Genomic DNA, 22993 nt, shown 5'->3' on the forward strand with positions numbered 1-22993 from the left:
AGATGTCTCTTGTCGACCGCTATCAGTATCATCTGTCATGTCCATCCAGGGCCTCTTTTGACCTGCTGAACCCTTCTGCCCAGAGATTGTGTCCAAGTGCTTCCATTGCATGATAGGAGGTTCTCCTGGAGCCAGTGGTCCAGGCTGTGCCTCAATCTCCTCCGTTGGAATCACCTGCGTTACAGCATCCAAGAATAGACCAATGGCGTAATGGGGCATATAAAAGGTTTTGTGCTGGAGAGTCATGAATTCATGCATCCGTTCAGCCAGCACAGACGCCCAATCATACACTTTCCCAGTCATTATGCCGTTCATCATGGACACTTGCGGAAATGTGATATCCGATGCCCTAGAGGATCCCGTGAGCCTGCTTTTGACTAAGTCCATCAGACACTGCCATGGCCCTTCCGGAATGTCGGTTTTCTTTAAACCCCTCCCCTTTGATGTCTTGGCTAATGCCGCCTGTTCTGCTTCAGTCAAATCTCCACACACTAATTTGATTAAAAATAGTTTTCCATCCTTTGGAATTTTCTTCAGCTGAATCTTTCTGCCCTGCTGCCCTGGAATGCCAAAAACCCGTGTGAAATCTGCTGCTTTGAATGATACCACTAAGTTCCGTCCCAGTTACTGAAATGTGCTTCTGCGAGAGGCTCTGCCATATGTTTCAATCATGGTACGCAGATACCCTTCATACTCTCTAATGCAAAAAACCGACATCTGAATGGCCCATTCAACCTGTGCTCTTCTGATGCTTGCTTTGACTGGATGGTCATCAGGGGTTTCTTGCCACCATTTCCGGCAATCCATTCCATTTAATCCCTCAAATTGTATACTCTGTGGTGTAACTTCAGCTGCTGCAGGTGCTATGGTCTTGCGCTTCTCCTTGCCGCTGCTCGAGCCTTCATTCAAATTACCTGTACCTGCCATGCTCCTGCCTTCCACAAGTTTGGACTGTGCTAATTGTTTTTTCCACTGCCGTTTACCTGCAGACTCCATTAATTATATTATCTTTTCCTAACCGTCTCCCAAATCCATACAGTGAAGAATTCTTCCAAGTCCGTACGGTGAAGAGTTCTTTCAAAAATATGTATGGTAAATTGTCACCCTTGACATGATTTTCACAATCCGTACACACAGGAGGAGATTGAAAATTCGTCCAATGTAGAAGTTAGAAGCAGAATCAAATAACAAAGCCGTACCTCAAAAAGACCACACATCCGTACCACAATTTCCCTCCTCAAATCCGTACGGTGGTTGCATTCGTTGTAGAATATGTTCAAAATCTGTACATCGCCTATTAAAATCTGTATTGCTCAAGGGTCCAGGAAAATCCGTACATTGCCTTCAGTTCCACTCTTTTTGAAATCTGTACACCACAGGGATGCATTTCTGATGGAATCCGTACTGCCTGAAAAACTGTACAATTAGTGGAGATTTCGGTACACACAAAAGTATCAAGGAAAGCCGTACATGAAGGAAAACCGTACGGTCAAACATCAAAGAAGCCCGTACATCAAGAAAGCCGTACGGTCAGACTTTATAACATGGAAAACCGTACATCAAGAAAGCCGTATGGCCAGAGTTTATAACATGGAAACCGGTACGATGCTATAGAATCCGTACGGCTGGAAAACCGTATGGTGCTTTTTGTCTCTTTTTTTTTTTTTTTTTTGTAAACTTTTTGTTTTTTGTTTTTTTGTTTTCTTTTTACAAAAAAACAGTCAATTTTCCCTTCGACCGTCGTCAACGTCGGTCTGCAGTGACGGAGGGGTCTCCCGAAGGCCGTTTCCTGATGCAGAAGTGTTCCGCTCGTGATATATCTTCAACTTCAACCCATTGACCGCCTGAGGCACTTCGTGTCCATCCAAAGTCCATAATTTGATTGCTCCATTGTCCCCTACTTCCCGGATCTAATACGGCCCAACCCACTTAACCTTGAACTTACCCGGTTTGATCTCATTCCGACCATCATACTTTAATACCCACTGGTCGGGCTGGAACCTGTTCAGCTTCAGGTGCTTATCGTGCCATGCCTTCCGCCTATTCTGCGTTACTTCAGTGGCCCACTATGCTAACAATCGCCTCTCTTCTAACCTGTTCAGTTTATACAGCCTTTCCCTTAAGCTTTCCATGTCGCCCAACTTGTTTTCTAGTGCTATCCGCAAGCTTGGTATCATAAATTCTGCTGGTACGACGGCCTCTTGTCCAAACATCAGTTGAAACGGCATGTGTCCTGTTGTGACTTTGTATGCCGTACAGTAAGCCCACAGAGCAGAAGGTAATTTCTCCTCCCAATCCTCCCCTTCGACGGCACAGGATTTGTATATAATTGATACAAGTATTTTGTTGGTAGCTTCGGCCTGTCCGTTTGCCCTTGGGTAGTACGAACTTGACAGCGAATGGTAAATTTTGAATTCCGTGGTGAGCAGTCGGATCACATGGTTTACAAAATGGTCTCCTCTATCGCTTCTTAATTGTAATGGAATGCCGTACCTAGTAATAATTTGCTCATAAATAAACTATGCTGTACTTACCGCTGAGTTGTCTGGTAATGCACGCGCCTCCACCCATTTAGTCAAATACTCCGTGGCAACCACAATGTATCGGCATCTTCTGGTTCGGCTCGTCTTCAGGGGTCCTATGAAATCCAACCCCCATCGTTCAAAAAGCTCCTGAGCATGAGAAGGATTCAGAGGCATGAAATCTCTTTTCAAGGGTTTTCCAGCTCGCTGACATGTATCACATGCAACAACCCATTCCCTGGCGTCATTGTATACTGTTGGCCACCATAATCCTGCTAGAAGTATTTTTTGTGCAGTTGTGTCCGGGCCCATGTGTCCTCCTGCCGGCCCTTCGTGCGCTTCCTTCAGTACTCGTGGAATTTCTTCCTTGAGGATACAACCCCGCAGGATCTGATCGGGTCCCATTTTATACAACAATCCATTAATCAGTTGGAATGTTCCACTCTGTATCACCAACTTCCGTTTTTCATTCGGTGGCATGGTATTTGGAAACTGTCCTGTTGACAAGTATTCGCCAATGCTTGTATACCATTCTGGTAGTGCAGCAATCTGAAACAGCTGTGCGTCAGGAAAGTCATCATTTACACCGTCTGCCGGTTCTCCTGTTCTGATACGTGATAAATGATCCGCGCTTACATGTTTCTTTCCTGGCCGTACGATAATCTTGAAAGTAAACTCCTGCAACAGGAGTAACCATCGGCTGATTCTTCCTTGAATGATTGGTTTGTTGATCATATACAACAGGGCCTGATGATCAACATAGAACACAAATGGAGTGGCCAACAAGTAATGTCAAAATTTCTGCACAACATAGACCATCCCCAATGCTTCCCGTTCAGTTGTACTATAATTTTGTTCAGCTTTTGATAACAAATGACTGACGAAGTAGATCGGATGATCCAACCCGTGGCTTCCCCTCTGTGCGAGAGTTGCTCCAATCGCATAGTTTGATGCATCGGCATGGACGTGAAACTCCGTTTTCCAATCAGGGTATGCCAAAATAGGTGCTGTAGCCAGTCGTACCTTGAGTTCTTCGAATGCTTCATCCTGTTCCTTGTCCCATCGGAACGATTCTGTCTTGGAAGTTTGTAATGACCCTCTCTATAAAGGCCACAGAAACCCTCAAACTGAACTTAGGAATTTTGTCAAACACTTGGCGTGTAACAGTAACAATATTCAGAATATGGTAATTTCAGATTTGATACTTTTAGAATATAATCACAGAATTACAATATATATAAAGCCATTGAACTATATTTCAATTACAATGCAATAAATTCTGAAATTATTTTATTACCAATTCTGGACTGATTATTACAATGACTGTATGACAGCAAATTTACCCAAAAATTGACATATATTTCAGAATGCAAGAACCTGGTTTGAAGAACTATGGAAGAACACCACGTTTTGCTGCAGATCGTTGATGAAGACCTCCAACCGCACCTCCAAACTGTCCTTAATTTGCTGCTGTTGCCCAAACTAGCAGGGCCGTACCAGGCCGTACCTGTACGGCTGCTGAAATAAAATAATATTAAGGTTTTGGGACCCCCAAATGCAAGGAAAAATGGGCGCCTAGGGTTAGGTAGTAACCCTGTAAAACCATAAAAAATAACTCCAAGGGGTTGAGGAGATATGAGCAATTATGTGGTTCCGAACCCTGCTTTGCCAATTCTGAAAATGCACTTATTCTGTCTTCAAACTCTTGTCAAATGCTTCTCCAATGATAGGGCAAATCTGAAATCCTTATTCCAACCAAAAACAAACCCTAACAACGAATTCTCAATAAGCTCCAATGAGATGGCTGAATACCAACTCCAATTATGCAACAATTCAGGTGATATTTCACACCCTCAAAGTCGCCAATCCAAGGGAGTGATTCGTTCCCAAAGATCGAATAATTTGCAGATCCAAAGTCCACAAATGTCTTCACAATGAAGAAGTAGAAGAGTTCTCCAATCCAAGCATGTCCAAATGAGAGGCCGAGCCCTCTATTTATTCACTTTTCTAAGAAGTTGCTAGAACTTCTAGAAACATCCTTTATAATTTCTCATTATAATGCACTTTTTATAATAAAGTAATTTTATAAAATAAAAAGTGCAACTCAAATTAAAATTATAACATGTGGGCCCCAATATCACATAATGATAAAATATAACCTCTTAACACTTCTTCAAGAGCAATATATGACTATCTGATCCGCAGAATTGACTCTCTTTCCACACCATTTGCCTACGAGAGTCTGGAATAGGCAAATCCATGATCAATGCCATGTCGAACTAAAGAGGGGACATTACAGTCCGCCCCTCCTGAAATTGCTTGGCCTCAAGCAATCTCAACGCCGGATGCTGCAAAATAGCCTCCCCCTCCCAAGTAGCATCCTCAACAGGTAAATCTTTCCACTTAACCAAGTATTCTCTGATCACCCTTCTACGAAGCTGCTTTTCTCTGCTCTCCAGGATGGATTCTGGTACTAAAATCAATTTTCCCTCATCATCTAAAGGAGGTAATACTGCAGAAGGCACCACATTCTGACCCAACGCCTTCTTGAGGCGTGACACATGAAACACATTGTGCACTCTGCTGTCTGCGGGAAGCTCCAACTCATAAGCCACTTCACCAACTCGCCTGATAATCCTGAATGGTCCATAATAGCGTGGCTTAAGTTTCTCTGCCCCACTCTTCTTAAGAGTAGATTGCCTGTATGGCTGCAACATGAGGTAAACCATATCATCTACCTGAAAACTACGCTCAGTTCTCTTCTGGTCTGCATACTGCTTCTGCTAGTTCTGAGCTCTTGCAATATTGTGTTTGAGGGTAGCAACTATATCCTTACTCTCCTGTAATAATTCACCTGCACTGGGTACCCGGTTGTCGCTCAACAACAAATCCAAGAAACTAGGTGCTTCATAACCGTAAAGTGCCATGAAGGGTGTCATCTGTATAGTCATATGATATGTAGTATTGTAACAATACTCGCAGAGATATATCCATCTGACCCAAGCTCGCTGCTGAGCTACCACATAATTCCTTAAATACCCTTCCACCCATTTGTTCACAATTTCTGTCTGACCATCGGTTTGTGGGTGATAGCTAGTGCTGGGTGTAAGCTCCGTGCCACATAACCGGAATACCTCCTGCCAAAAGTGACTCATGAAACGGCTATCCCTATCACTCACAATGTTCTGAGGCAAGCCGTGCAATCTGAAAACCTCCCGAAAGAAAACCTCTGCCACCTAAGCTGCTGAATGTGTAGTGGTGATAGGAAAGAAATGAGCATATTTCGTTAATCTATCTACCACCACATAAATACAATCTCGTCCTTGTACCTTGGGCAAACCTGTGATAAAGTCCATGGAGATGCATTCCCACTTCCTGTCGGGAATCGGAAGTGGCTGTAGGAGCCCTGCCGGATAGCTGTGTTCTTGTTTGTTTTGTTGGCAAACAAGACACTCTCGAACATACTGCAAAACATCAGCTTTCAGCCCTTTCCAAGTGAACCGCTCTCGAACTGACTTGTAAGTCTTGAAGTACCCGGGATGGCCTGCTGTCGGTGAGTCGTGAAGTGATCTCATAATCAGTTGCTTAACCTTCGATCCTGGGACCAGGTAAATCCTGTTCTTGTAAATGATCAAATCATCCACAAGTGTGTATCTGGTATCAATCACTGTTCCCTCTACTATATTGGAGGCCCATGTATCCTTGGCATACTTTGCTATAATCAAGTGTCGCCAATCCTCTGATATCTGAACCATAAGAGTGAGGTGTGGCCTTCGAGATAGAGCATCTGCAACAACATTCTGAGTTCCCTTGACATATGAGATGTCAAAATCATATGCCTGCAACTTACTTACCCACTTTTGTTGGCGATCATTCAGGTCCTGCTGTCCCAAGAAATGCCTCAGACTGTTATGATTAGTTTTAATACAAAACTTGCTACCCACAAGATATTGTCTGAATTTGGCCAAAGCATGCATGATGGCCAACATCTCCTTATCATATATACTGAATGAACGCTCAGGGCCTCTGAGCTTCCTGCTCTCATAAGCTATGGGGTGCTTATTCTGCATAAGTACAGCACCTACTCCCTCTCCAGATGCATCACATTGAAGCTCAAATGGCTTCGTGAAATCAGGTAATGCTAGAACTGGGCACGTAGTCATTATCTCCTTAAATCTCATAAAACAGTCCTGTGCCTTCTGAGTCCACACAAATTCCCCTTTTTTCAGTAAATCTGTCATGGGAGCTGCATGTCGTGAGTAGCTACTGACAAACCTGCGATAAAAACCACATAAACCAAGGAACCCCCTCAACTGTGTAAGGTTCTCTGGTGGAGGCCAATCAACAATAGCGCGAATCTTTTCAGGATCCATCCGCACTCCCTCTGCACTAATGATGTGTCCTAAATATAACAGCTCGGTCATCCCTAAGTCACATTTGGACTCCTTTGCATACAAGGACTCCTTCTGTAGAATGCTCAACACCGTCTCCAAATGCTCTAGATGCTCCTGCCATGATCGGCTATAGATCAAAATGTCATCAAAAAACACCAGCACGAATTTCCTCAACTGATGGTGGAAAACTCTGTTCATAGTGGACTGGAAAGTGGCAGGTGCATTGGTCAGACCGAAAGGCATGACTACAAACTCAAAGTGCCCACAATGACATCTGAAAGCAGTTTTCTCAATATCCTGTTCACGGACTCTGATCTGGTGATATCCTGATCTCAAATCAATTTTCGTGAAATAACAGGCCCCATGCAATTCATCTATCAACTCATCAATGCGAGGAATAGGATACCTGTTCTTAATGGTTCTCTTATTTAATGCCCTGTAATCAATACACATCCGAAGCGTTCCATCCTTCTTTTTTACCAAAACAACAGAAGATGCAAAAGGTGACTTACTAGGTCGGATGTGCCCCATAGCTAGCAACTCCTCAATGGTCCTTTCGATCTCATCCTTGAGTCGCTTTGGATGTCGATATGGTGTGATCATGATAGGTTTAGCACCTTCCTCCAGTTCAATAATATGCTCAATACCTCTGTCCGGTGGCCTGCCTGGTGGAATCTCATTGAATACCTTTTCGTACTTAATCCTCAACTTCTGAATATCAGGATGATATTCCGCCTTATGTTGCTCCTCCTGTGTAGGTATCAAAGTACAAACTGCTGCCCACTCTATATCATTATGCCTAGTTAATCTCTCCAGCCGCCTAAATGAGATAGTCCTGATGTCTCCATTACGGATAGCCTTTAGCACATGAATCCTACCATTCATTTCGAATTGTATCTCCATATCCTCTAATCTCAGGGTAACCACCTTCAATGAATGTAGCCACTGCATCCCAAGTACTATGTCCATGTCACCCATGTTGACCACATGATAATCCGCCTTAAACTCATAGTTGTTCAAGCGCAAAGGTAAGTCTCGTACCATCCTGTCACAACGAATAGTGTATCCATCAGCTACCTTGACTCTTAGTCCTTCGAACTCCTCAGTAATGAGTCCACGCTTCTCTACAAATCGTGCATCAATGAAATTATGCGTGGCACCTGTGTCCAACAATGTAATAACCTTCTGTCCAGCCAAGACTCCCGTAGTCTGAAAGATCCCTCTCTCTGGATACTAGACAGTCGTGCTTCCTGTAAATGTAGCTCTGTTTCCTGCCTTTGCCCTGCACTGTCTATCTCCTGCTCTCCCTCTGCTTCATCAGAATCCTCATCATGATGTTCTGAACCATCTGAATCTGAGCCTTCGTAATAAGCCCACATTGCCCGGTTGGCCTTCCCTTTTGGCCTCATAGGACAGTCATGGCCGTACTCATACGGGCCTTTGCAATAGAAGCATAGCTTCTTCCTACGCAAGTCATTAAGTGTCTCCTTGTCCAGCCTCTTACTTTCTTCCTTAGGTAGCTGTGCCTCTCTATGAAAGGGTTTCCTGTCCTTATCTTTTCCTGAAGGGAAACTCTTTGCCTGAAATTTATTTTTAGAAGCTGAAGAGGAATCCATGTCACGAGCTTTCTTAATGGCTTCCTACAAAGTGGGAGGGTTGAGAGCTTTAATCCACCCTCTCAACGGATCAACTAACCCATCCATAAATAAAACCAATAGCCTTCGTTCAGATACATCTGTTACTAACACTGCAAGTTTCTGAAACTCTGAAATGTATGTTTCCAATGAGCCCCACTGTTTAAGCTGGGCTAATTTCTTGAAATGGAGTTCTGGATCTTTCTTATCAAAACGTTCAATCAGTCTCTCCGTAAACTCCACATATGAGGTAATGTGTGCATGACCCATAGTTATCATACCATGATGCCACCATTCGTGTGCTAACCCATCCAGGTGAATTGCTGCATACTTAATAGCTTCTTCCTCAGACATAGGATTCAATTGAAAGTATGTGTCAAGCTTTTGAACCCAAGCTCTTGCTGTAGACTTCCCCGAGCCATCATAATATGGTAACTGTAGTTTTCCTACTTTCTTTCGTAGCTCATAGTTCTGAGTCCTGTCTTGTCCACGGGGCATATGCTTCATCCGCACATCCATATACTCTCTAAAGGTGATTGCAGCTGTAAAATCTAGTCCTCCTGCTTCCCAATCTCTCCTCAGCTGATCCTGTATGTCAGTGATCTGGGGTTTTGGTACCGGCTGCTCTGGAGCTCTAGGAAGGAACGTAGGAATCATAGGCCTCGAACTTACTGTCCGAGCTTGCTGGGGGGCATGACCGAAATTATTCCCAATTTGTTCGCCTCCATTATGTCTCTCATCTTGATTATTCCCATTCTGATTGTGACCATTCTGATTATTTCCTCCACCTATGTTAGCGTTCAACCCCATTTGTCGATCCATCATCTGCATCATAAGCTCCATTCTCTGATTCTGTTCTTGTGCTCTTTGTTCGGCTAATCGCTGTCCCTGTGCCAGGGTGTCTAATAACTGTAAAAATCTTTCCTCTTGCGGATCTGGACCGGCATTCCCGCCTATATCCATATTGTAGTCGTAGTCTTGATCAAAAAATACCTCCCCTGTGTCTGTATGACTGGATTCTATGTCCACCTGGATAGATGAGCTAGACTGTTCGCTCTGCAGGTCAGAAATCCTATCTTGTCTTGCTTTGGTATTGCGGAAATTATAAGGCCTTTGTCGCATGCTCTGATTTTAGTGTTTTGACATTTCGTCAAACACTTTCCCTCCTATCCAGCTGTTCCAAATTCCCTATAAGACCTCCACAGGATGGCAGGACTTATAGCTCTGATACCACTGTAATGACCCTCTCTATAAAGGCCACAGAAACCCTCAAACTGAACTTAGGAATTTTGTCAAACACTTGGCGTGTAACAGTAACAATATTCAGAATATGGTAATTTCAGATTTGATACTTTCAGAATATAATCACAGAATTACAATATATATAAAGCCATTGAACTATATTTCAATTACAATGCAATAAATTCTGAAATTATTTTATTACCAATTCTGGACTGATTATTACAATGACTGTATGACAGCAAGTTTACCCAAAAATTGACATATATTTCAGAATGCAAGAACCTGGTTTGAAGAACTATGGAAGAACACCACGTTTTGCTGCAGATCGTTGATGAAGACCTCCAACCGCACCCCCAAACTGTCCTTAATTTGCTGCTGCTGCCCAAACTAGTAGGGCCGTACCAGGCCGTACCTGTACGGCTGCTGAAATAAAATAATATTAGGGTTTTGGGACCCCCAAATGCAAGGAAAAATGGGCCCTAGGGTTAGGTAGTAACCCTGTAAAACCATAAAAAATAACTCCAAGGGGTTGAGGAGATATGAGCAATTATGTGGTTCCGAACCCTGCTTTGCCAATTCTGAAAATGCACTTATTCTGTCTTCAAACTCTTGTCAAATGCTTCTCCAATGATAGGGCAAATCTGAAATCCTTATTCCAACCAAAAACAAACCCTAACAACGAATTCTCAATAAGCTCCAATGAGATGGCTGAATACCAACTCCAATTATGCAACAATTCAGGTGATATTTCACACCCTCAAAGTCGCTAATCCAAGGGAGTGATTCGTTCCCAAAGATCGAATAATTTGCAGATCCAAAGTCCACAAATGTCTTCACAATGAAGAAGTAGAAGAGTTCTCCAATCCAAGCATGTCCAAATGAGAGGCCGAGCCCTCTATTTATTCACTTTTCTAAGAAGTTGCTAGAACTTCTAGAAACATCCTTTATAATTTCTCATTATAATGCACTTTTTATAATAAAGTAATTTTATAAAATAAAAAGTGCAACTCAAATTAAAATTATAACATGTGGGCCCCAATATCACATAATGATAAAATATAACCTCTTAACACTTCTTCAAGAGCAAGATATGACTATCTGATCCGCAGAATTGACTCTCTTTCCACACCATTTGCCTATGAGAGTCTGGAATAGGCAAATCCATGATCAATGCCATGTCGAACTAAAGAGGGGACATTACAAAGTTAACCTATCCAACGGATAGGCTATCTTTGCAAAATTCTTGATAAAACGCCTGTAATATCCTATATGCCCAAGGAAAGATTTTACCTCTGTCACATTGGTGGACGGCTGCATCTCCAATATGACCCGCACTTTGTCCGGATCTGTCTTCAGTCCTTACAGACTACGTGTCCAAGCAACCTTCCGTGTGGAACCATAAATCTGCACTTCTTCGGGTTGAGGGCCAACCGCGCACGGCGGCACCTTTCCATACACTCACCTAGGGCTGCTAGATGTTTGTCCTCCGTACTGAATACTGACCAATCACCCAAAAATGTCTTGAAGTTTCCGACGGACATCTTGTCAAAGATGTGTAGTATGATCCGCTGAAATGTTGCAGGCACATTGCATAGACCGAACGGCATCCGATTATAGGCATAGACCCCATCTTCTACGACAAATTTTGTCTTCAGTTTATCCTCTTCTGCGATTGAGATCTGATTGTAGCCGGAAAAACCATCCATAAATGAGTAGATCTCATGTCCCGCCACCTCCTTGAGGATGCTATCCGTGAATGGGATCGGGAACGGATCCTTGATGGTGACTGCATTCAAGCATCGGAAATCAACACATTCGGATTTGAATGGAGTCCTTTTTCAGGGAGATCACGATCGGGGATACCCATTCGCTGGTCTGTACCTTGAAAATAATTCCGGCTTCTAGCATCCAATTGATTTCTTCCGTAACCCGGGCCGCGTAATGTTTGTTCATTCTGTAGGGCCTTTTCCGTACGGGTATTGCTCCGTCGATCAATGGAATGCGGTGCACACATAATTCAGGTGGTACGCCCTTCAGGTCCTTGTACGTCCATGCAAAGACATCTTTGTATTCTAAAAATATCTTGAAGGCTGCTGCCTTTAGTACTGGGTCCCAATTGTCCCCTACCAGTATGTTCCGTGGTTCTGCTTCATCTCCCAAATTCATGGTCTGCAACGCGACTTCATTATATGTGATGGGTTCTCCTTTAGTGAACTGATGTGCCGGGGTCACATCGAGTGACGCATCTCCTTCCTTTATTTCAGTGAATTGCTTTGGAAAGGCATCGGTATTGTTTTCTTCTATTGTCAGTACGTTGCAGGTTGGAAACAATTCATAATCCTCTATCTGCCAATGGTACAGACCATTTACTGAATCCAAATCGTCGTTTCCTTCCAGTCGTAAAACTCCCTCCTGATCCGGTTCCATAATTTGCCCCTTTTCATCCTCTTCTCCCTCAGAATCTGACGAGAGGGCTTCGTCCTCGACCATCTGAGTGTGCAGATCAATGACATACTTCCGGCCTTTGCTTTCGAGTGATAAAGTATTTTTCTTCCAATCGTGCTTTGCTTTTGCTTGTATCAGCCACCCCCGACCCAAAATAGCATCGTACCCCTTTCGCTTGACAGGAATCACAACGAAGTCCAACAAGAATGGTTGTGTTCCGATTGTCACTGGTTGTACTGTGAGTATTCCCAATGGCTTGATTCCATGTTGATCGACTGTTAGCAACTGGAAGGTAGGTGGCCATAATGTCGGCCGACCCAACTTCTTCCAAGTATCCTCTGGTAGCACATTGACACCGGATCCTCCGTCGACGATCGTGTCCGTTAGTACAGTCTCGAGAATGCCCATTTCAACAACTGCCGGATAGCGTCCAGAGGAAAGAGCTAACAACATTGGATCTTCTGCACTTGTACCCCCCTGTTTGTTGTTGTCTTGCTCTATGGGTTGCTTAGCACTTGGGACTATATTTGTGAGGGCCGTACGGAGTTGAGGCATCGTGAGCAACAGATCATTTATCTTGACGGGTATCTCAGCTTGCAATATTTGCCGTACAATGTTTTGTTCTGCACAGTTCCTGACCGAGGTACTTGGCGGGTCCTTTAGGTGTGCCATTTCTGCCTGTGTTGCTTTCTGGATCTCTGCCCTTGCTTCCTCCAGTCTCTTTTTTTCTTCCGCTGGGTCAGGGTATAGCTTCGCCTGTTTCCGAGTGATTGCCAGAACTTCTTCATTTGTCCCTACGGTAATCAAGTTCACTCCGGACTTCGTACACTTAGTATCATCATGATCTCCAGGTCCACACCAACGGCATAGCAGCTTCGGTGTGTTCGTTGTTGTGCACTCCCGGGCGAAGTGACCCCACAGATTGCATGCGCGGCATTGAACAATTGGCCAACCATTCGCATCATACTGAATTCGACTCCTTCCTCCATTGTTGTTGTTGCCACCATTGTTGTTATTGCTGTTGTTGTTTGGTCCGCGCCGGTTGTTTCTGTATCCACCTGATGTGGCACCTTCCGTACTGGTGTTCCTGTTCCCTCCTGACGGGGATGCCTCCTGTGACAGGAACACTTGCTGTGGTGTCCTTGTTTTTAAATTGAAAGGGCATTCTTTTACTGAGTGTTTGAGGATCTGACAGATTTCACAAAATTGCTCTTTCGGGCAGGATCCCTTCGTATGGCCTTCTTTCTTACATTCCGTGCACCATAGGTCATTACCCTTAGTTTCCTTGTTCATGTTTTTGAATTCCTTCATCATCCGTATCATGTCCTTCTGGAGGGCACGAACCTTCTTGTTGCTTCCTTCGTCATCGCTGCTATCATCTCCTGAGGATGCATCGTCATCTGAATCGAACGAGCTGGTCTTCTTCTTCTTCTTTGTCTTCTAGTCACTTTCGAGGTTCATTGCCCGATTGTACGCTTCATTGTATGTGGATGGTGGCACGATCTTCATCTTCTTTCGCAGCTTCGAGTGAAGGCCTTCAATGAACCATCTTTTCTGGAGCCCATCTGCCGGTTTATTCTCCATTTTACTGATTAAGTCCTTCAACCTCCTGGCAAAGACCCGTACAGTTTCATTCTTCTTTTGCTTGGTATTGAATATTTCTGCGACAATTTCATTATCACGCAAAAGTTGAAATTCTGCGATGAACTCCTTCTTAATGTTATCCCAACTATTTAATTTCTGTGGATCGGCATCAGTAAACCAATCAATGGCAACACCCCGTAGGGTTGTGGGAAATTGTCGGATCCTTTCGTTTGTATCTGTTATGCCATTCGCCCTCTAGATCGTTTCACATGTTTTACAATGTCGAATGGGATCAGCTGCCTCATCACCATCAAATTTAGGCAATTTTTCCTTCGGACCTGCCATTATCACTGTATGTTGAGGATTTTGTTGTGTACCTGCGCTGTTTTGCACTCTCGCGCTGTTTTGAGCAGTCGCGCTGTTCTGAGCTCTCGCGCTGTTTTGAACACCCGCGCTGTTTTGAACACCCGCGCTATTCTGTACACCCGTGCTGTTTTTTGCTTCCGTGCTGTTTTCAACACCCGTGCTTTTTTCTGCTTCCGCGCTGTTTTCAACACCCGCGCTGTTTTCTGCTTCCGCGCTGTTTTCAACACCTGCGCTGTTTGGTGAAGAAGAGGGTTCATCAACTGAAGCTGTCCGTTCCGGAAGTATATCTCGGACGAAGAGGTCACTCCACGCTCGTGCTCCTTCGGCACTTCGAGCCGTGCGAGTCAATCTCCTTCCGTTAGGATTCTCTTCCCGTGGCGTATGCAAGTTCAGAAACTCCTCCCTCGCTTCTTCCACCAAATCAAGCCATTGTCGAGTCTCCTTCAACAATCCTTCCGCGCTCTTGTTTCCGTCGGAAATCTTCTGAAACCTCCTTCGACGCTCTATTTGCTAAGCCAAAATTAAATTTTCCTGCGCAACGCGTATGTCATCTTTTTCCTTCAGCTTACTCTTATCTTTGTTCAACTGATTCGGCATTTAATTCATACCCGCCTGCCTGCGTGCCAGATCCATCGGGCAACGGCGCCAAATGTTTACCGTATGGATTTAATCAAGCAACGCACACAGGAAATAGACACGAACACTGAACAACAACAGTAGAACTATTATTATTATTCGCATATACCAACAGTACATTATGCTTCAATATATCATGATAATGATGATGATTACAATGCTTCCCGAAGGGGTTATAAATACTTTCCGGCGAACCTTTCCGAAGGTATCCGTCGGTCAGATACATTATACCCGCTACAAACTGTTTTACCCGTCGGCTACATAACAAGACTTCTACCGAAGGGACCCGTCGGCCCATGTACGACAATAGGAAGACAGTTATATCATTCATGTTCATGTGAACAAGATTTACCGTTAAAAATCAGATAGACAAAATTTCTTAACTAAAAACTTGAATTACCATCAAATGAAATTACTACAGGAATTGAAAACCACATACCTCTGAAAATTGAGATCGAATCAAACTAGGGATGCTTCTTCAACCACCGGTTTAGTCCACAAATGCTCTATAACAATTTCACATGACGACTATCCGCTATCTTAAAATTAAATGATAATTTCAATTAAATACCACTATATTTAAATTAGGGCATCACTTACCACTGCATCAATTAGGGAATCATTTACCATCGGTTCATTTAGGGCTTCTAGTACCGCTATATCAATTAGGGCTTTTGATACCACGGATTCAATTAGGGCTTTTGATACCATTGTTTCAAATAGGGCTTCCAATACCACTGATTCAAATAGGGCTTTCAATACCACGGATTCAATTAGGGCTTCCGATACCACTGAATCATTTAGGGTTCCAGTCATCTCTCAATCAATTAGGGCTTCAGATTCCTTTCCCTCCGATTACTTACCTGTGACAGTATCTCAAGATTAGAAATATGCTTATAAGCGATATTCATATAAATGAAAAGCAATCCATGATTCTATCTCTTATATCTAGGTGTAAATTAACAGTAACAATGAAATAACTCAATTTAATCTTACCTCCTCATAAATAAAAGTGATATTACCTATTTCTGATTAACAATTGAATGTATAGCTTATCTCTATCTGATGCATGTCCGACATCTTGAGGAGAGGTGAAACATTGTCAGGGGCTTAACCACCTAACCTTGGACCACAACTTTATCCCCACACAGTCTCTAATGAGAAAGGCCCTCCCTACCCGGAATAGGCAAAGGTCATCTTGCCATCCATTGGGCTTCCTGGTAATTAACTCACCATATGACTTGGCAGTAGGAGATCACATTAACAGGGATATGCATGAGCTATTAATTAATTCATATTAAAATAATAAACATTGAATTGTCATAACTAATTACTGATTCGTGTTACTGCAGATTCCTCTTTTCACCTCGTCACCCTTTTTCTTGGCTATACAGCCGGGTGAGTTCTAGGTGTTAAAAATTCTCAGAACAACCAGTTCTGTCAATTTATTCAAGAAGACTACATACATCCAGCATCTCACAGTCTGTGATTAAAAGATTTCAAATTGAATGTTTAATTAATTAAATTAATCATAACCGATTTCTCTTTAACTCCACCTCTTCATTCTTAGGCCATCAAGTCAGTGATTCCTAGGTGCTTTTAGATTATTATTCACAAGATGCTTTACATCTTCTTCACCACATATTGGCATCCACCTGGTGAATTCCTTGGTGTTTTGGGTTCTTTATCTCATTCTCGGTTATTTAAATTTATAGCAGAATGTAATTGATTTCATTTGTGATGATAACTTACTTAAAAAGAAGTTTAGAGAAATTACATGTTCGAATATATGAAAGAAGACCTCAGATTTTGAATATAATCATTGCAATGTTATTGTATAAGGTTGTCGGCAGACTTCCAAAGAACAAGACAAACTTTTAAAGGAAAATGATAGGATTCAAGCATTAATCATAGTCATTTACCACAAAAGGAAAAACGATAACCTTTGTAATGAAATACGGTAGTATTATATACAAATCGGGTCCTATTAGCCCATACTGTTCAGCCGGCTCAAGGATTAAGTTCTGTAGTCATAATACCAAAGGAAGGCATAAACAAATTACACAAGTTAGAGTATCTTACGTGATTCTCTCTATCACCAATTCCTGAGATGAGCCCGCACTTGTATCAACCTGTCTATCTAACTCAGTGGCTTGCGGAAATGATATTGATTTGGTTCAAGGCGAAAATACAACCAGAATTGGATTCAGTCTCTACAAACAGCTAACAGGGACTTGGAATGCTAAAAGAATTGGAAAGTCGATGAAGAGTGCATGCAAAAGAATGCCGAAAGACCATAAGGAATCCATAATATAGATTGGGCCAGACCTTACGGCTACCTTCAGTTACAAGATTATGTTTGAAACTTATTCAAATCGGCTTTAAAAAGAAAAAGAAAGAAAGGAGGGAAAAAATGAGAAGGAAAAGAAGATGAAAGGTTTTAAAAGTTATTATAATTATTAAAATCTAATAAGAACAAGCAACATCACTTAATTAATTATTAAATTATAATGGTGCTAAATCATTTTATATTTAAATGTACGTTTATAAATAATTATTAAAAACAATATAACGAAAGATAAACCAAAATCCTTTAAGATACGTTTTATATTTTAACTCAATTATTTTAATTAAATTATTTATTTAAATAAGTCATGCAGTTCCAAGATGTATCCTGTTTGAAATCGCTAGGTCCTCTACGTATCTGCCCAGTGATGGTAATGCCCTGTCTAATTCTTTTCCGACAATGCTTCCACCCCTTCGACATGCTCTAAGCAAGGAATTTCTCCGTAATTAAATTATAAATTATATAATCATAAATAATCATAACAATTAACCTTTCATCTTAATTCCATGAATTCACAATTAACGATCAACTAACATGTCATCTTCACTTGAAATCATAGCGACCAACTATCTTACCATTTCGCCAGATTATATCAAATTAAACTGCCAACTGACTTCATGCGAACCTCAATGGCTATATTTCAAGCTAGGTCAAAAATTGGGATGTAACAATTGAGCTGGTATTACAATCTGTATTCCTTTGAAGTTAAATCTATATGGTGAATTGAATTATTTGCTTTATCCTTGACTGGCCACTCGAGATAAAATTCTTTTCTGGTATCCATTTGAACTTGTAAAAATATTTCAAATTTCAGTACTTTTTATATATATGTATTTATTTATATGAAATTATATATCATATTCTGTAACCTGGGCTGAATCATAAAAGCTCGGCAACGTCTGCTTGACTTGGTGACTCGGACTACTTGCACGGTTTTTGGAGAGTCACGGAACTCTGGTTACACATACTTGCAAACATTTTTTGATATTTTGTTTGAAAAATAAATATCTACACAGAAATCAGCCAGTTTTAGTCGTTAATAAGGGATTGGTGATTGCTGGATGAGGACTAAGGTTGATTTGAGCAGCAAGAAATAGCAGTGATGTGTTAATTTTTTTCTGTTTGAGAGTATTGTCTGCATAAGAGCATCAAATACAAATACATAATAATGAGCAATACTGATGCTGTTTAGGAAGAGAGAATGTTGGCTAGGATTTTTTTTGCTATCTCACTAGTTCATTGGATTTGGCTTGTCAGTTTTGGGGAACTTGGGTGAACCTGCAATGTATTTGGTGGTTTTTTAATGTCCAGACTGCAAATTTGCGATTTTTTAAAATTGTTTAATTATATTTTTGTTTTCATCTTTGACAAAAAATTGAAAAACACCTTCCCGCCCAAACCCTACAATATTTCTCTTATTGTGGATGCAAAATAATGTGTGTGCTGAGAAGGTTCGTATGCTTCCAGCACCCATTGATCTCATTTGATTTGCCATGTACTATCCAAGTCTGAGTTTGCAAGCTATGCTTTAAAGTTCGTCTACAAGGCTCTGTCTACAATAGTTTCATAAAATTGGGAGATCTTCCTTAATGCTCACTGGTTTTCCTTCTTGTTTGGGAGTCCTTTTTGGGGGAATGAAATGTTGAACATATTTTGTCATTGATGTCAAAGAGTATCATACTCAATTTTTTTACTTCTGTCGTGTCTGTCCATGAGCATTTGAGTTCCGAAAACATAATGGCTAGCTATGATGGTGAAATCTTTTGAAGTATGTTTGTATTATTATCTTGCATCTTTTTCAGTTGGTAGAGATGATTCAAAACTGTATAAGGTTAGTTGCGAGCTTGCTCTGATAACTTGTAATGAGATTTGTATTCCTTCACAATTGAGAGTTATGGTATGTGGTTTTAAAGGGGAGTATGTCTACCCGTAGGCCATACGATCTGGATCTGACATTGGGAATTTTTGCAAAATTCATTATCATCATTCATCAGAAGCAGTTTCAGATTCATCAAAAATAAAGAATAACTTGTGGATTAGTTTTCATATGCCCATTGAGGATTGCCAGTCGTTTGACAGCCTTGCCTGCAGGCTAGGTGTAGGGTTTTATATTTCCATTGTTTCTTCCGTCATTTGTTTTCTGTAATTATTGTTGATCAAAAATAAAGTTCTTGGCAGCACGTTACACCCCCTAGTCTTGTGACTGCTCAGTTCATCAATAAAATTCATTAAGTGGTTGAGCACTGATTTCCTGGCGTGCATCCCTTGCCATTTGGAATCGCAGAAATGTGATTTTGATTGCTGTTATAAATACATCAGGACTCAGAAAGTTTATACCAGTCCTCCATATAATTGCATTTTGGAATCAAAGCAATTGCGTCTTGGATGGTAAAATACCAATGAATCATTTGGCATTGAAAACACATACAAAACACTTGCAAATAGACTTAAAGAAAAAACAATATTTAAAAATCAGATCAGATCTTGGAGGGGATCTTTTGTTTAGCCAGAAATGGGACATTGCATGTTCATAGATAAATTTCTGCTTTCCAAGTATTCCCAAATCCTGTCTGGCCAAGTGCTGCTTTAGGAGAAACTCCGACCTATCTTCTTCTTTATTAAATTTTTCTTTTATTTGCATTTTTGTGCACCATTGATTGAGGTTTTTGAGGCTTGCATATATCCTTTTCCTTTTCTTATTATTGGTATTGTGATAAAAAATCTAATCAAGTCTTTTTATGCTGTTCCATGCACAGTCAGAAGGTGTAGCTATTGACTGTTTTTGTTATTTCATTATGATTTTCATCATCTTTCTTCTATTAATGGCATTTGTTGTTCATGTACATTTTTATCTTCATAATTGGCATTATTGATGAACAATAGGCTTACAAGGCTTATGTGCAATTAAAATTCCTTTTTTGATATCGTTAAACCTTCAGTGTAATATCATTTTCAATGTAGATACACTTTTGTTTTGTCTATTTACAATAACTAATATTGCATTTCTATTTTTAATTCTAGGAAATGAGCTGTGAAAGTGAAAAAGAAATAGCCAATTGTGTTCAATCAAATGAGACAAGCTCTCCATCCTGGCTTCGTCTGACAGGAGATAAAGTTGAGGAAATATTGAGATATGATGTCTCTCAATCTTGTGATTTTCTGGAGCGTCAGAACCAAATTCAATCTGGAGATTATCACAGTAAAGGATCAGAAAATGCAATAATACCTCTGAGTGAATTCCTGAGACCATTTGCTAGCCGATGGCTTGGAGGCTGGACAGAATTGGTCAGATACAACTTTTGAAATCTTAATGCCTATATTTATTTCAATTTACTATTGTAAAATCTTGGACTTTCATCATAGTACCATATTTTCTGAAATGTTAAACAAATATTCTTAGACAACATAGCCTGAATTTATTCTAATGTCGCCTTTAAACCTGTTTTTCTGTGTGGAGCATTTCTAAACAGGATAAAGAAATGGAGACGAATAAAAAGATTGAGGTCACCACACGTATTCAAAAACCTTATGTGGAGGAGATCAGCCACTTCACAGAGTCTTCAGATAGAGATGAAGAATCTGCTGCACCAGCACAACCCTTTTTCTCCCAATTCTTAAAATTGCCCTTGAATAAAAATATTCATCCCATCTCAAACATGCACATTGAACATCTTAGCACCAACAATGAAGTATCTTATAGTTTGACTCAAAATTCTGCAAGGTGTTCAAACTCACCCATGTATGATCCCCTGTGTTCCATGGTACCTTGCAGCATACCTCAGGAAGACGATCTCCATAATAAGATAAACAATTTAGATATTTGGGAAGGAAATCAAAATTATTCTGGTAATATTCATGTAAAAAGTTCTATGCAACTCCTCAAAGGGTCAAAACCTCCGCAGGAGGAAATTATGGAAGAATTGAGCAAACCATCTGAGCCAAACCTTTCAAAGGATTCTGGACAGGCTATATGCAGGTTTAGCTGTGAATCAAAGTTTTCTGCAAAACGTAGAAAGTTAGATTCACTCAAGTATTATAGTACTCTACCAGGAGTGCTTCAAAGCAAATCTATTGAGGTTCCCTCCCAAACAAAGGAAATGGGTTTTCCAGGAGAATCTAGTAACAACTTGTCTATAGAAAGGCTGAAGATAGTAAGTCCTGGTGCTGACATAGTTTCTCGTATTAATGACAAGAAATTTGTAAATGTGAATACTGGTGCTTCAAGAGAGGTAGTTATCCAGGATTCCAGGCAGAAGTTAACCAGAGTTTGTCCAAGTGCTGATGCTGATATAGGTAGTCCTAGGATCAGTAATACAAAAGCTGCAAATAAACTCCCTGATGTTCGTTTAGAGTCTGCACCTATGATTCTGACCAAAGGTGTGGGATATCATAATGGCTTAACTGACAAAGAGACACCTGGTAGAAAGCAAAGCATGCTTCAGGACCTCTGTAAGGATGCTGTCATCATAAATAGCATTGCCTCTGGAAATCCTAGTGGGCACAAGGACTTTGACTTTACAGAGATGGATGTTGGTAATTTTGGAATGGAACTTGACGTTTCCCATAATATTGAAGAATCTTATCCATTACTATTACATCATAGGAAGAGAAGATTCAAAGCTGTTCGAATTATTGAAAGTGGTTCCAAAGAAAATAAATGGGATAAAGGCACTTCAACATGCCCGAACAAATTTACTTCTCCAGCATCTGACAATGTTAAATGCTTTGAACCTGGTACAAAAGTCTTTGGCTGTACTGATTTGTATCAGCAAGAATCACATGAACGGTCTTCCTCAAAAGTACAAGAGATTAAAAATAAAAAGAGAGTACATTTTTCAGAAGATATCCTTGAATACCAGGCAAATGTTGATAATTTCCAATGGGATGACTGTCAAAATGTGCCTACATGGTCCTCTGAAAAGCATAAAGGTAATGTAAATTCATTACATCAAGTTTCAACTTTCAGCTGTTAAGGTTGAAATGATTGTTTTGAGATAATTCTTCTCTTCGATCCGTAGGAGATATTTTAAATTTATTTTTCTTTTTTATGTGGATCAGTGTATTGTGATGTTTCTGGATATAGAAATCTCTTTGAATCATCGCTCAGATTGCAGAGTGTTGAAGTCGGAAAGAAGATAGGAAAGAACTCAAGGAAAATTAAGAAAGTAAAGAATGGCCTAGATATGATATTTCAGGGCCTAGACTTTCTATTAACAGGGCTGTCTACTACTAAAAAAGTTGAGCTTGAGCAACTGATCAGAGAGAATGGTGGTGTTGTCCTTTCAAATCTTCCACCACTCTTATGTATGAATCTTAGAGGAGGACCGAAAACAGATGACCTGGGTAGGAACTATCCCATTGTTTTATCTTCACAGCAGGTTAGCCAAATGCTTCTTTCATTTGTGAACCTTAATTTTTTGCGTGATAGGTTCAAATAATATTTTATCATGTCTTTTCTCTTTTGTTTGTGTTGGTTAGAATATTTAACATCAACATTTATTGGGCATATTTGAGAATTATGGAATGGTCTCTGAAGTAGAGGTATTAAAGGAACAACAGTTATGTGTGTTGAAGATACTTTTATGAAGGCTTATTATTCCTCAATTAATGTCTACATGATTCTTGTCACACTGGTGGAGGATGCGGATTCTTGAAATTTTGATTATTTATAGCAAGCGAATGAAATATACCCACTCAAAATAATGCAAATGTCAATATTTGTTGTTTTGAATGTATATAGTGTTACAAATGTAAATGGTGGAATACTTGAATGAATTAATCAGAGATCAAACTGATCTATATCTACAAAGAGGAGAGTCGAAT

General features: G+C 40.8%; 1 protein-coding gene across 4 annotated transcripts in view; it reads left to right on the forward strand.

Annotated features, from left to right (window-relative positions):
- LOC149542018 (uncharacterized) overlaps positions 1 to 22993 on the forward strand; it is a 177984-nt gene that overhangs the window by 135699 nt on the left and 19292 nt on the right. For all 4 annotated transcript variants that reach the window (XR_016355408.1, XM_089797059.1, XM_089797061.1 and 1 more), the window contains 3 exons: positions 20192 to 20455; positions 20641 to 22099; positions 22229 to 22548. Coding sequence is in view for 3 of the 4 variants with exons in the window: in XM_089797059.1 (XP_089653185.1) it covers positions 20192 to 20455; positions 20641 to 22099; positions 22229 to 22548 (2043 nt within the window). In the remaining variant the exon portion in view is untranslated. The remainder of the gene's footprint in view (positions 1 to 20191; positions 20456 to 20640; positions 22100 to 22228; positions 22549 to 22993) is intronic.

Source organism: Cupressus sempervirens, chromosome 8 (genome assembly GCF_028749045.1).
Source record: "Cupressus sempervirens isolate cs-2001-9-10 chromosome 8, ASM2874904v1, whole genome shotgun sequence".
Classification (NCBI taxonomy): domain Eukaryota; kingdom Viridiplantae; phylum Streptophyta; class Pinopsida; order Cupressales; family Cupressaceae; genus Cupressus; species Cupressus sempervirens.